The sequence below is a fragment of the Nasonia vitripennis genome, chromosome 4 (genome assembly GCF_009193385.2).
Source record: "Nasonia vitripennis strain AsymCx chromosome 4, Nvit_psr_1.1, whole genome shotgun sequence".
Taxonomy (NCBI): domain Eukaryota; kingdom Metazoa; phylum Arthropoda; class Insecta; order Hymenoptera; family Pteromalidae; genus Nasonia; species Nasonia vitripennis.
The window spans coordinates 15,463,136-15,475,943 of NC_045760.1; the positions used below are offsets into that span (position 1 = coordinate 15,463,136).

Below are 12,808 nucleotides of genomic sequence, written 5' to 3' on the forward strand. Positions count from 1 at the left end.
GCTTGGAGCCGTGAACCTTCCTCTCTCGCAGTTATTATTGTTTTGGTCGGACGACGCATGCGCACCGGCGACGCGCTCGCCTTTCCCCTCTCGCGCTCGCGCTCCCGGGCGTTTGAATGGCACCAGCTTGGCTGCTCGTATACTCTCCTCTCTCTCGCGCTCTTCCTCGTCGTGTAAACAAACCGTTAACTCGAGGCCCTGGCGAATCGATAACGTGTAGGTATATACTGTGATAACTTTGCGTCCCTCCTCGCGCGTATGCTCGCACTGATAAGTGTGATGCGAGTACGTTTCGATTTTGTTGTCGTTATTGTTGTCTTTATGTTGCTTCAGCCGAGCTCTCACTACTTCCCCGCTGCGGTACTCCGATTTCACTTGACAAAAGACCTGTATACTCCAAAGTAGGCGTGATGCACTTACCAAGCTGTTGCTTTCCATCACGCCGAGGAGAGAAAAGGGGACTCGAGCATTTTCCAGGAACGTCGCTGGGTTTTTGGAACGAGTTAGACATCCGCTATGTCCGTGTGTGCGAAGGTGGGGTGGGGAGCTCTGGGATGCTCGTACGATGGATCAAGGTTACGTATACCTATACCTACTCCGTGTACACACGACACACGCGCTTTCTCTACGTCATCATGTGACTTGTCGGTGCGCAGACTGGTCTTTCTCTCTCGCTCGCGGATGCGCTCATACCTACACTGGGAAATCATTCGCTAGAGCGTGAACAACTCTCCGTATTATAGCTGATGTCTTGCCAGTAACTGAGCTGTTCCGTTGATGCTCAGTACAGGGTGAACTAATTTGTCACGGAGTTGCGTAACAGTTGTCGCATTATCTGACGCACCGAGATATAAGTACCTACAGCGAGACAGTAGAGCATACGAGCACTTTCGGAGCTAAGATAGTTTTGTTTTTCAGATAAGGCTGAGGCCACGGGATGTGGATTACGTGCCGTTGGCAGGGATATGGATCGATCTAAGTGTATATAGCTTGTTAGGGAACAATCACGACCAGCTGTGAATATTTCAAACCGGGGAACGCTTCTCTGCAATTTTCTAAACTAGGTTTACGACAGGATGTTTCCGTCGTTCGCAATAACTGAGCTTTGTTTACAAATATGTTAACGAGGACATGTCGAAAGTAATAATACTATAAGCATCAAACATATTTGTAATTTCTCGTATAATTTTATCTTAATCAAATATATGAAGTATGCATGATGAAACTTACGGTATAAAAATCTTTTAATGTAGACTTTTCTTTTTTACAAAGACAAATCTTATAACTAATTAGTATCACAAATTAAAACGTTGTACGGTCCCTCAGATCTTCCAGCTCCTTGCACCTATCCTTTAAGGACTCAGGATTTGCTAAAAACTTTTGCCACATCAGCAGTTTTTCTCGTTCAAAGCTTGAACTACTAGTTTCCTTCTATAAATAAAATGTTAACAATCAATTTAATTGAACATAAATAGTCATTTAGAAGCATCAATTTGGAAATGTTCATACTTACAATCATGTTTCTTAACTTATTTCTAATCGATTCAACGTTTGTTTCTATGCCTTCTATTTGTTTGACTGTCTTGTCTATTTCATCTTGAACATTGCAAGGTACAGCTTTGAAACTGAGTGTTGGACCACTGGTAATTTCTGAATTATACAAGTCCATCACTTTTGCTTCTCTAGACACGCAATATTGAAAAAAATGTTTAATGTCGTTATTTGAACCTCATGCTCTTCAAATATAATAATGTATACGTACAATTTCTTTGAACTCTCTATAACATCCGCTAACTTATCATCTAGTAGCGTTTTTAATTTAATACTATTATCATCTTTTAATTCATCATAATACCAAACGGAAGATTGAAAATTATCATTTGATTCCTCTAGTTCTGTCATTTCTATGAACGTTCGACAAAATGCATTTTGATCTTTGGAGGATGCCAAAATTGAAGAATACTCGTTCTGCAACTTCTGTATACTGTCCTAAAAAAGTTTATCAGTTATAGTCAAAACAAAGAAAGTAATCAAATTTTGTAGAAAGATGCTATTTTATACCTACGTTTCGTGTAGACGATAAGGAGAATTCCATAGAAAGATAATGACGCGCGTCTATAACAAACTGTACAATTTCATTAATTCTATGGATTTGCAATTCGAACAACATGCACAATAATGTCGAAAATGCATGTCCATGTTCTTTTGCAAGGGTACAAAGTCTTTCTAATCTTAAAAGTCGGCTTCTTCTTCTCTGCAATCTAGATTCTGCTTCTTCTTCCAATACTTTAACAATTTTTGATTTTGAAAACTGTTCTATGAGATCTACTAACGGACGTTCTTGTAAGAGATTGACATTTTCTTCCAGAAAATCTCGACTTTTTGTTAATTCTGCTACTTCTGCTCTGAATTCAAAATTAAATAATTAATATCTATTCATTGTGAAAATATGTTATTTTACCTAAAAATAATTAAATTTACCTAGTCAAAACAGGTGTTCTTGGAGCCTTCAAATTGCCACTATTATAGATTTCAATCACATAATTCATCAAACTCTTACTCGCCTCATCTTCTGCTTTAGCAATTATCTCATGCATTTTTGATGTGAATAAGCTAAAAAGAAATGCTCATTTAGAAGATGTATAAGTTCGATATTTCAATATAGTCATTACATACTTTTTTTGACAAGAGATCAATTCACCCAATTTCTCATTCTCGTTGCTATCACTCAAGAAACTTGTATGAGCTGCTAAATCTTCATTACCATCCTTTTGTGACATTGAAAATTGTCTTTTCGCATAAGAATTCAAATAATCATTATATGTTTCTAATTGCTTGATGTAAAGTTCTATTGGCATTTGCGTCCATAAACAGGACTCTCCTTTCTAAAAAAAAGATATGTTCGGATTATTAATAATATTACAGGCAGTTTTCAAACATTTTAATTACGTACCTTCTGTACAGCATTGATATATGTGCTTGCTAAAAGTTCTATGGCTTTGAAGAATTGCCGATGACAATTATCAAAATCTTCCAAAACTGATGAACAACTATCATAAAGTAATTTTACTTTAATTTCTTCCTTTTTTAATAGTTCTGCTTCTTTATCAAGTTTATTATCTAACTGCTCTTCACAGTCTCTGTAAATACGAAAATTGTTGTTGATAAAAGAACAAAATTACAATAAAGAATAAAATAAAATGTGAATTACTTTAAATTTTGAATACTTTCTTCAATACTCTTCAAATATTCCAAATCGGGGTCATACAGTTCTTTTTCATTGGCAAGGTCTGTGACTAACTGATTGTTACTCCAATAGTCCGATTCAACTAACTTTAATAACTCTGGACATTCATGCGTGGCTTCTGCAAGTGCTAATTCTAATTCTCTGCCGTGAAGCCAAGTATCGTTTTTTTCTATGTGTTTTTTTCTGTTGCAAATAAAAGAAAACAATATAAGTACTTTAATATACATAATCAATTATAATTAGTAGTACTTACAGTTGTATACATCCGTCTGTCAAAACATTGTCAGAAGTGATATTTGCATAAAACCATTTCAGAAATGGTTGAATGGCATCATCTTTGCAAAGTTTTTCAAGGACTTCTGGCGTAATACTACTGGGCAGACTAGGCAAAAGCTCTTGAAGCTTTGAATGAAACGTTGAACCGCAGATTTTATTCATAATAATTTATAATGTATAATTATAACCAAAAATCAGTCTTGCATTCGCTGTACGATTTAACCGCCGACTGATGTACAAAAAAACCCACCTGACAGGTCACATGACTTTAAATAGCGACATCTTCAAGTTGGCGGGAGAACTAAAATTTTTAATTTATTTTATATTTTTATCATTGATAAAATCTGTTTTTAAAATAAAGCAAAACAGAAAACTAGATAATGTTTATAGATAAGGAAATGATATTATATGATAAAAATGGATATCTGATAGGAATATTAAAAAATCATTCGTTCATGTTTAACATTCATGTTATATGTACACATAATTATAAATTCTTAACAATAACTCGTATCATACAAAATATTTCTAACAATATAAAATTTTGCAAAAATCTCTACCTATGAGTCTGGAATAGCTGTATGGATTCTTATACCATGCATATCTTTAATTTCCTCTTTTAGTACCTAAAATTTATTGAGACACATAATAAAGAGACTATAAATCTTTTCAATAAAATTCTTCTTGAAACACTTACTTCATTAATGATTCTATGTTGTTTAACTGTGTTTAGGCCTTTAAACTCAGGTGCTATTACATTTATTTCAAACATCGCACCACAACCACCTAGAATACAGTTGACGAATGTTATCTATTGCAGTATTGGTATTGCCTTATTAAAAAAAAGTTAACAAGTAAGTTGAACATACCTGATACATCACAGACTTCAATAAGTTCAGCTTTAGGAAATTTATTTCTCAATAAAGTTGTCATCTTTTCTTCTGCTTGTTTCCCTGTAAGAACATTTTGTGGTCCATTCCAAACTCTTGACAGTAGCTGTAAAATTTTTATTTTATTCATCATTCTTATTGCAATTTTAAGTGGTTATATACGACAAATAAAATAGGCCATAAATGATGTATTTGATTTTAAGAAACTTTTCAATTTTGAATCATTTTAATTGTAATATTCAAAATGTTAAAATTTTCTTTCACATGAATTTTAGGTTTATGTAAGACCAATATACGTACCGAAATGCTTCGCGAATTCGATGTGAAAAATCGACGCAACATAATTGAATATCGGTATATATGGACTCAATCAATTTTACTAGGTTCACTGCCTATATTCAATTATTTTTCGATGCGAACAAATAGGAATCTTTGAGAACTTGTGTTTCATGAAGGTTATGTTCTGGCTCATTCGATCGCTCCGGTCATGCGCGGGCGCGCGGCCAACGAAGATATTATGTTGGCGCGGCTCATTATTATATATATTTTTATTGCGCGGTGCGCCCTGCGCTGATGCTGCTCCTCACGTTTTTAGCGCGCCTTTTAAGTTCCAATGTAAGTATAAGTTTTATATGCAGTTAAATTATTAATTTTTACAACAATTTAAACTATTTCTCTTACGTATGAAAATGTAATTAATCACTAAGTAATATCAACCATATAATAGCTATTGTGATATCTGACGAATAAATATAATTATCACAAGTCGCAGTAAAATATTGTTATTTATTTCAGTGTTGTAAGAAGGAATGGCAAAAAGAAGTTAAAACAATGACACTGTGCTAGTATACTAATAAGCATATATAAGCATCGGCATAAACCGTGACAAGGAAACTTTCATTATAAGTATAACAAAAGACACCGTGCTGTTGTACAACGTATAGGTAAATACATACATGTACAGTATATATGGTACAGGATACAGCGTAGGCACTATATAGGCTTTCGTGTATATAGGCCAACCAATTGACACGCATTGACAGTAGCGCGGTTGACGTATCATAATACAATTTGCGCTCATAAAACGGAAAAAAATGTTAGATCGGTGATATCTAATATATCTTAATAATATATTGATGTACAGAAAAGAGTTAGTAAAATGCGAAAGAAATCTGCAAGTGGAACAAATGAATTTCAGAAAGCAGGAAGGTAAGAGAAATAAATACGTAGGTTATGTTTTCTTTCTGTTCTTGACAGATTGTTCAAACTTCTTTTTATTTTTAAAATATTTTTGTTTTTTGATTTTTCAATAATATCCGCTCACTGCATTTATTTCCATGAGTAATATTTGCAAATTTTAATCTGATTTTGATTTGATTAATTATGTCTTAGACAAGCTGCATACCAAAGGGGAAATCAAAGAGAAGGATCACCTCACTACGTATTTTTGTATTCAGAAGATGATCAAAGTGAAGATGAAGAAGTTTTTCCTATGAAAGATAGAAATTCCAAGCCTGCTTTACCTCGCAAAGTTGAAGTGATAAATGTAAAAATCCAATCGGATGATACTCTGCAGGCATTAGCTCTTAGATATCATTGTACAGTAAGAAATTTTCTATGTATTTGTAAACAGTTATTGATTTTTCATTATACATAACAATTGTAATGTTGTAGATATCAGAGCTGAAAAGAATTAATAATATACATAAGGACAATGAAATACATGCTCATCGCTCTATAAAAGTTCCAGTTCAAGCGTATTCATTGTTGACTGAAACTCTTGGTAAAAGCAATGAGTCCAATCAAGATAGTGCGCTAGATCCAGCAGTCTCAAATCAGACTGAAGGCACTTCATCTAAGGAGAACCAATTAATTGATTTATTAACAACAGCATCAACATCTTCCACTATAGAAATTAATAATATAATTTTAAATTCTACAGTCGAACCATTATCACAATATAATAATGAATCTTCCCAATCTGGTATAGATGAAACAGAAACTGATCAGCTGATAAACTCTATAGAAAGTATAAATAGACGATCTAGTAATGATGTTGTGAATACATTTAAATGTTCTGGAGCAGATTGGGGACTGTCATGGTTTCAGCTCCTTTGTTTTTCTCTCCTTCTTGGTTTTCTAGGACCAATTATCTATGTATTATATATTGCTGAATCTTCAAAGCATCATCATAGTTCTTAGACTACAATTTGTTAAAATTTTTATCCAAACCAATGTGATTGAGATTCTTATACATTTAGAATGTTGCTCATTTTTGTAAAAAATTTAATACTATAATATTTAGGTATGACTTGGTCATGAGAATCATAGGCTCGATTGTGATATAATTCAGATTAAACTGACATTTTTGCATAAATTACACATAATAAGGACTAAATAAATATTTTTTATAAGACAGTCTACTTTCAGACTGATGATTTATTAAATGCAATATAAGAGTTTTATAGTAATATATGTGCCTTGGGATACCTGACAAGGATCACTTAGTAATTTTGCCGTGATATTTAATTAATTTTATTATTTTTTGCTGTAAAAGCAAAGCTAATAGGTTGCTCAATAATAGAAAAAAGTTAAATTATGTAGTAAAGAAGAGAAATGTGTGTACTAAAATGGAGTATGTGATTTGTACAACATAGTATTATTAAATAACATTGAGTTATAAGCATAAAAATAAAATATTGACTAAATTTTTAAGCTTATTATTTTTTACACCATATTTATTATAATAACATATGGTATATGAATAATTTTAAAACAGTAAATAAAAAACTGCAATTCAGAATGTCAAGTTACAAAACATTTAAGAAAAACTTTTAACTTATGGAACCAATTTGACATAAACTTAATGTTAAATGCTGATTCTTTGATAAAGATATAAGTAATAAAAGTTATCAAGTTTTTTCTAGTTTAATTTCTATTGTAACTTTTAAGGTTACATAACTATATTACCAAATGTTTTTTTTTAATTATGATAAATTATGATAAATTTTTTATTTATACATAAATAAGTAAACATTTAGTTAGGCAAATATAAGAAATTTAAAACGATTGTATAGAACATGAAAGGATATGGACGTTTTTTAAATAAAGTAACTACATTTTAGAAAAAATCGATTTAATTATAGTCGTTTATTAATGTAACTGTTGGGCCTTACATTAATTTGTTGCATATGCTGCCAGTAGTAGCACAAAACTTATGATTTTCATCATATTTAGATGGTAAGTTAAGCATAAATGCTTCATACTCAGGATGGGAAATTGTAGTCAGTTGTTTAGACCTATGAAAACGTTATATTATTTATTACAGAGGCAAAAAATTTATGAGCATTCATAAAATTAAAAAAATCACTTCAGTAGACGAAAAATGTCGTTCAATTTGTATTCAGAAGACCGTCGTCAAACTCATCATAAATAATACAAACAAAAGTAAAAATTGGTGTATAAAAATATTAAATACCTAGAATTTTTTAAAGCTCTTCTTTGCTCCTGTTCCCTTGGAAACCTTGAGCACATTGAATCTCACAGTTTTGCTGAGTGGTCTGCATTCACCAATAGTGACTACATCTCCAATTTCAACATCCCTGTAAATATAGATATTGTTAATACCTGAATATATTTGAAGTTTGAGAATTTTTTTGATATAGGAATTAATATCAGCATACGAATAATGTCGTTCAATTTGTATTCAGAAGACCGTCGTAAATATCATCATATTAAATATAAATTTTGTAGAAAAGTAAAACTGTTGCAAAAAGCTGTTTCATTTATATAGATTAGGTGAAGATAAATATAATTTAAGAAAACTTGCCTGAAGCATGGACTGAGATGGACACTCATATTGCGATGCCGTTTTTCAAAACGGTTGTATTTCCTTATATAATGGAGATAATCCCTCCTTATAACAATGGTCCTCTGCATCTTAAGTTTCTGTACAACTCCTGTTAAGATACGTCCTCGTATAGAAACATTGCCAGTGAATGGACACTTCTTGTCAATGTAGGTACCTTCAATGGCCTACAATGATTAATACATTATAATAACAGAATAAAATAACAGGTTTATTCAGATTATTTAAAATAGTTAAGCTATATTCACCTCACGGGGAGTCTTGAATCCAAGTCCTACATTACGGCTGTATCTCAAAGACTTGCGATGCTTCGTCAAACCCTTCTTCCTGTTAAGGAAGATTGTTGGCTGCTTCTGGAACGACTTGACATTCTGAAAAATAAATAATAAAAGGTTTAGGTCTTATTCGCAATTTGCATGTGTGTGTGTGTGTTATCATTCAAGCTAGATATGAGAATGTATTGTTAGGTTATGTTTTGAAAATTGATTGCTGCTTAAATAAAAAAGACAATGAACTCTCAAAGTGTAGGATTAAGGTATTCTTGAATATAAAATAATAACACTGCGTTAAAATAGAACGTTTGAACACCAACTTTTAACAAACTAATGATTCTTGAAACAAACGCACGGCGCGAGAACCACGTGTCGGCAGTTTGACGTTAAACTACCGTTAAATATCGGCATAACGGTTAGTATATTATATCAAATCATTTATTGGTGTCCAAATAACACAATAACACAAAAATTAGATATTAATAGATGCTTTAATTCTTCATTATTTAACAATATTGCTGTACTTTTTGTCAGAACACATACCTGGTCAGCCATCTTGAAGTGCTAAAGAGCGAGGCGAAGCCGGAAACTCGAAAAGTCGAAACGGAACACGCCAATGGGGGAATTCAGAAATATTGTCAGTGCTGCTAACATAAAAAAGCAAAAGTCCTAAAATATAGAACTTTTTTTTTAATAAATAAATATTCACTTTGCTCAATTATTCGGACACAGTTTAATCAAGATAAAAATGATTTCCCATTTGTATACAATAATCAATCGTCTAAAGTTTTTTCTTAGATTTACAAGCGCATGCATTATGCATAACAGTAGCAACATAATCCAAGCAATATTATCAACAAAAAGTATGAAGAGAAATAAGAATTAATAATAAATCTCGTGATTATTAGTCCTTATTTTTTAATCATTCATTTTATTAAACCATTCAAACATCGGTTATGCTTATGCGCGGCATTTTTTGATCGCGAGATTCGCGAGATGTCAAAATCTGACTTATCGGTGATCACCACCGCGCGTGGCGCTGACTCTGACGGCGGCCCTTCTACATATATGTATACATATGTATCTATATATGTATATATGCATGTATGTACAGCGCCAGATCAGTTTATGGTGTGTTGTATAGTTGTATGAATCACTCATCAAATTTTTGCATCAAAAAAGTAACGTTCATACAATAAAATTACGTATTTTGTAGTGTTTTTCTGACATCTGCAACACGGATGACAACAATGGTGAACTCGTAGCGACTTTAGGACCAAATTTAGCACTTTATTCTGCTCATAGCTGGTAAGGTTAATCAAAATTAATCATAAAAGGAATTAGAAGCTTTGAAGAGCCCTCTTTTTACTGAAGCACCATCTGCCAAAGAGGGCAGTTTGTTATTCAACTTGTTACAAACTCTTACAACTTAATGAATGTCTGAGAGTGATTACGATTGTGCTGACGAATATACCAGCCTTATGGACGGTCACGTTGCAGCTGAGACTAATCGCACAGCTAGTGCACCTCTGGCTACCAAACGTAAAAAAACAGGTTCAAAAGTTGCCAGTAGTATCGAGGTAATTGCACATTGAAATACATTTTTGTTGAATTAGGGCATCAAGGAAAATATCACTCCTTTTTCATACAACACATTTCAGATGGAAAATGGAATTCCTGAAGTTCACATCGAAGATGGTAGCAGTAGGACTAGAAGAGAACATCCAGATCCAGATCCTCCAGGAAACCCAGTAGATCATAACGATCAAGATGAGGTAGAAGAAGAGCTAAAGTATGGAGCAGTTCACGTTATAAAACTATTTGTTCCTGTTTCTTTATGTATGCTGGTAGTTGTAGCTACCATTAGTTCTATTGGTTTTTATACCACTAAAGGAGTGTATCTGTAAGCAAAATTCTGTCTGTTACAACATTTATTATACTAGCTTTCTTGCTATATCATTAAATATTTATTTATTTTTCTGCAGAGTGTATACGCCGTTCCATGAAGAAACTAATGATTCAGGCACCAAAGCTTGGCAAGCTGTTGCTAATTCATTGATATTGATGGCTGTAGTAGTTTTCATGACTGTGATATTAATTGTTTTGTACAAATATAGATTTTACAAAACTATTCATGCCTGGTTGATCATTAGTTCATTGATATTACTATTTTTGTTCACATCGTTATATTGCGAGTAAGTAAAGCTTATATTTAGATGAATGAATTGTTAATAAAGTTACCCTCTACTTGTGTGAGATGAATATTTATAATCTGCATTTGTTCATTTACAGGGAAGTGTTAAAAGCATATAACATACCAATGGACATTATAACTCTAGCTATTGGATTATGGAATTTTGGTGTTGTTGGCATGGTGTGCATCCATTGGCAAGGTCCATTATCTTTACAACAGGCATATCTGATTTTTATAGCTGCTTTGATGGCTCTTGTTTTTATCAAATATTTACCTGAATGGACAGCATGGGCTGTTTTAGCAGTTATCAGTATATGGGGTAAGTTTCCATAATCTATTTTCGAATGCCTTGAAAAATACTACTCGAAACCACGTTAATAAATTGACTGTTATATATCTTTTTTAAACCAGATTTAATAGCAGTCTTGACACCGAAAGGTCCATTGAGAATATTAGTTGAGACTGCACAGGAACGAAACGAATCAATTTTCCCTGCATTGATTTACTCTTCGACAGTCATGTATGCTTTCACAATGAATTTTACGGGATATGTAGCAGCAGCCACAATGGCTAATGGCGATACTGCTGCTGGTGATAGCATTTCCTCACCCGCTAGAGTACAACCGCAAACTCAGCGTAGTTCTGTGTCTAGTGACACCGAAGAGGGTGGGTTTACAAGAGAATGGGTGGAAACACATGGTAGTTCATCAGTTTCCATTTTTTCTGTGTCGTTTTAATGCAGTAAGTTAAATTTTTGTACCAAGCATAATTAATTCGTATCGAATTTTAGCTGATCGCAGTGCTCGCAGAGCTCAAGAAGTAAGAGAAAATGCTCAAACAAATTCAAGAGGATCAGCAGAAGTTAACGGTGCATCACAGCAGGCTAATCAACAACAGATGATGATGATGCAAGAAGAAAGAGGAGTCAAACTTGGATTGGGAGATTTCATCTTTTATGGTGTTCTTGTTGGCAAAGCTTCGAGTTACGGTGATTGGAATACAACTCTAGCCTGCTTTGTTGCTATATTGATTGTAAGTTTTAAGCATAATGATATACCAAGCATATTTTCTAATAATTGCAAAAGAAAATCACTTACTAATACTTTATTTTTTCAGGGATTGTGTTTAACGTTGTTATTATTGGCCATTTTCAAAAAAGCTCTGCCAGCTTTACCAATTTCCATTGCCTTTGGTTTAATATTCTACTTTGCAACACGCGTGATTGTTGCGCCTTTTGCAGATAGTCTGGCTAGTGAACAAATATTTATTTAACTTTTTTTTACTAAAACAAAGCTCTTACTTGCTGCGAATTTTTTTAAATTTAATATTACAAAGACTTGCAGTACCGATAATCTAGTATTTAAGAGTGCTCTATCTACGATAAACGAACTTTTTTTATTCCAATAAAATGAAGATATTTTGAAGACTGTCTCTTCCATTGTAAAATCTATAACTTAAATCTTTAGAATTGTAAAATAATATCGGAAGAAATTAATAATATCTTATTATACGCTTGTAAAATATGAACTTAAAATAAACTCAGTTATAGACGTTTTTACAAGAAAATAAAGTATTTATATTTTTACCAACATTTTGGGTTTCATCAATATGGAATAAGCATGTGATTCAATACAATAGGCTACAATAGTTTATTGTATTTCATTGAGTGTACAGAAATCATTTATTCACTTTGTTTATAAAAAAGCATTTTGTGAAGCATCTCTCACAAGAGATCATGCTAGATATGAGGTAAGATTTGTCGCAGGGCATTTATTCGGGAATAGATAATTTGCTAAATGGTTAAAATTTTATCGCCTCAATTTCAAAATGCATGTATTGGATACGTCTACTGTACGAGTTAATTAATCTGAATTTGGCTGTAAAATAATCTTAAAATTTCGTTCATCCAGCAAACTACTATTCTTCTCCATTTATTCATTTAAAATGTATACATAAATCTGTCGACCCCGCAGGGTGCTTTAGAGTACGTTTACACAGCCATGGGAATATGTTGTGATAATTGCAGCTTTTAGTTTATTTGCGTAGCATGCTATCACTTTG

General features: G+C 32.9%; 5 protein-coding genes and 1 long non-coding RNA gene across 13 annotated transcripts; 3 read left to right on the forward strand and 3 right to left on the reverse strand.

Annotated features, from left to right (window-relative positions):
* LOC116417134 lies at positions 1-1,225 on the forward strand. Of its 2 annotated transcripts, none has more exons than XR_004227405.1 (3): positions 1-220; positions 334-575; positions 657-1,225. It is a non-coding gene; the product is annotated as an uncharacterized LOC116417134 (long non-coding RNA). The 2 variants fall into 2 exon arrangements; XR_004227404.1 differs by having other exon boundaries at positions 1-216.
* Position 1,226: 1 nt separating this feature from the next.
* On the reverse strand, positions 1,227-4,519 carry LOC100679439. The gene is made up of 12 exons (XM_003426862.3): positions 4,393-4,519; positions 4,221-4,309; positions 4,084-4,149; positions 3,501-3,824; positions 3,212-3,430; positions 2,954-3,140; positions 2,677-2,885; positions 2,482-2,613; positions 2,066-2,405; positions 1,763-1,989; positions 1,514-1,682; positions 1,227-1,431 (listed from the first exon to the last, which is right to left on the reverse strand). The coding sequence occupies exons 4-12, from the start codon at positions 3,683-3,685 to the stop codon at positions 1,303-1,305; spliced, it is 1,797 nt and encodes a 598-aa protein (XP_003426910.1). The 5' UTR covers positions 3,686-3,824; positions 4,084-4,149; positions 4,221-4,309; positions 4,393-4,519; the 3' UTR covers positions 1,227-1,302.
* On the reverse strand, positions 4,084-4,543 carry LOC100114450 (bolA-like protein 3). The gene is made up of 3 exons (XM_008210278.1): positions 4,393-4,543; positions 4,221-4,309; positions 4,084-4,149 (listed from the first exon to the last, which is right to left on the reverse strand). The coding sequence occupies exons 1-3, from the start codon at positions 4,541-4,543 to the stop codon at positions 4,084-4,086; spliced, it is 306 nt and encodes a 101-aa protein (XP_008208500.1).
* LOC100114411 (lysM and putative peptidoglycan-binding domain-containing protein 3) lies at positions 4,513-7,657 on the forward strand. 2 transcript variants are annotated; one of them, XM_032598967.1, is made up of 4 exons: positions 4,513-5,357; positions 5,431-5,622; positions 5,806-6,016; positions 6,088-7,657. In XM_032598967.1, exons 2-4 carry the CDS (start codon positions 5,573-5,575, stop codon positions 6,613-6,615), a joined length of 789 nt encoding a protein of 262 aa, XP_032454858.1. In that variant the 5' UTR covers positions 4,513-5,357; positions 5,431-5,572; the 3' UTR covers positions 6,616-7,657. The 2 variants fall into 2 exon arrangements, with proteins under 2 accessions (XP_032454858.1, XP_032454857.1); XM_032598966.1 differs by having other exon boundaries at positions 4,513-5,028; positions 5,209-5,622.
* LOC100113518 (40S ribosomal protein S11) lies at positions 7,533-9,131 on the reverse strand. Its single transcript, XM_008210154.4, has 5 exons — positions 9,097-9,131; positions 8,530-8,652; positions 8,243-8,448; positions 7,892-8,015; positions 7,533-7,712 (listed from the first exon to the last, which is right to left on the reverse strand). Exons 1-4 carry the CDS (start codon positions 9,106-9,108, stop codon positions 7,892-7,894), a joined length of 465 nt encoding a protein of 154 aa, XP_008208376.1. The 5' UTR covers positions 9,109-9,131; the 3' UTR covers positions 7,533-7,712.
* A 503-nt stretch (positions 9,132-9,634) lies between these two features.
* On the forward strand, positions 9,635-12,313 carry LOC100113489 (presenilin-1). 6 transcript variants are annotated; one of them, XM_032598962.1, is made up of 9 exons: positions 9,659-9,699; positions 9,770-9,861; positions 9,928-10,133; positions 10,215-10,456; positions 10,539-10,748; positions 10,846-11,066; positions 11,159-11,446; positions 11,538-11,779; positions 11,864-12,308. In XM_032598962.1, the coding sequence occupies exons 3-9, from the start codon at positions 9,990-9,992 to the stop codon at positions 12,017-12,019; spliced, it is 1,503 nt and encodes a 500-aa protein (XP_032454853.1). In that variant the 5' UTR covers positions 9,659-9,699; positions 9,770-9,861; positions 9,928-9,989; the 3' UTR covers positions 12,020-12,308. The 6 variants fall into 6 exon arrangements, with proteins under 6 accessions (XP_008208373.1, XP_032454854.1, XP_032454855.1 ...); XM_008210151.4 differs by having other exon boundaries at positions 9,635-9,684; positions 9,770-10,133; positions 11,864-12,313; XM_032598963.1 differs by having other exon boundaries at positions 9,644-9,699; positions 9,770-10,133; positions 11,159-11,413; positions 11,864-12,313.
* Positions 12,314-12,808: the final 495 nt, after the last annotated feature.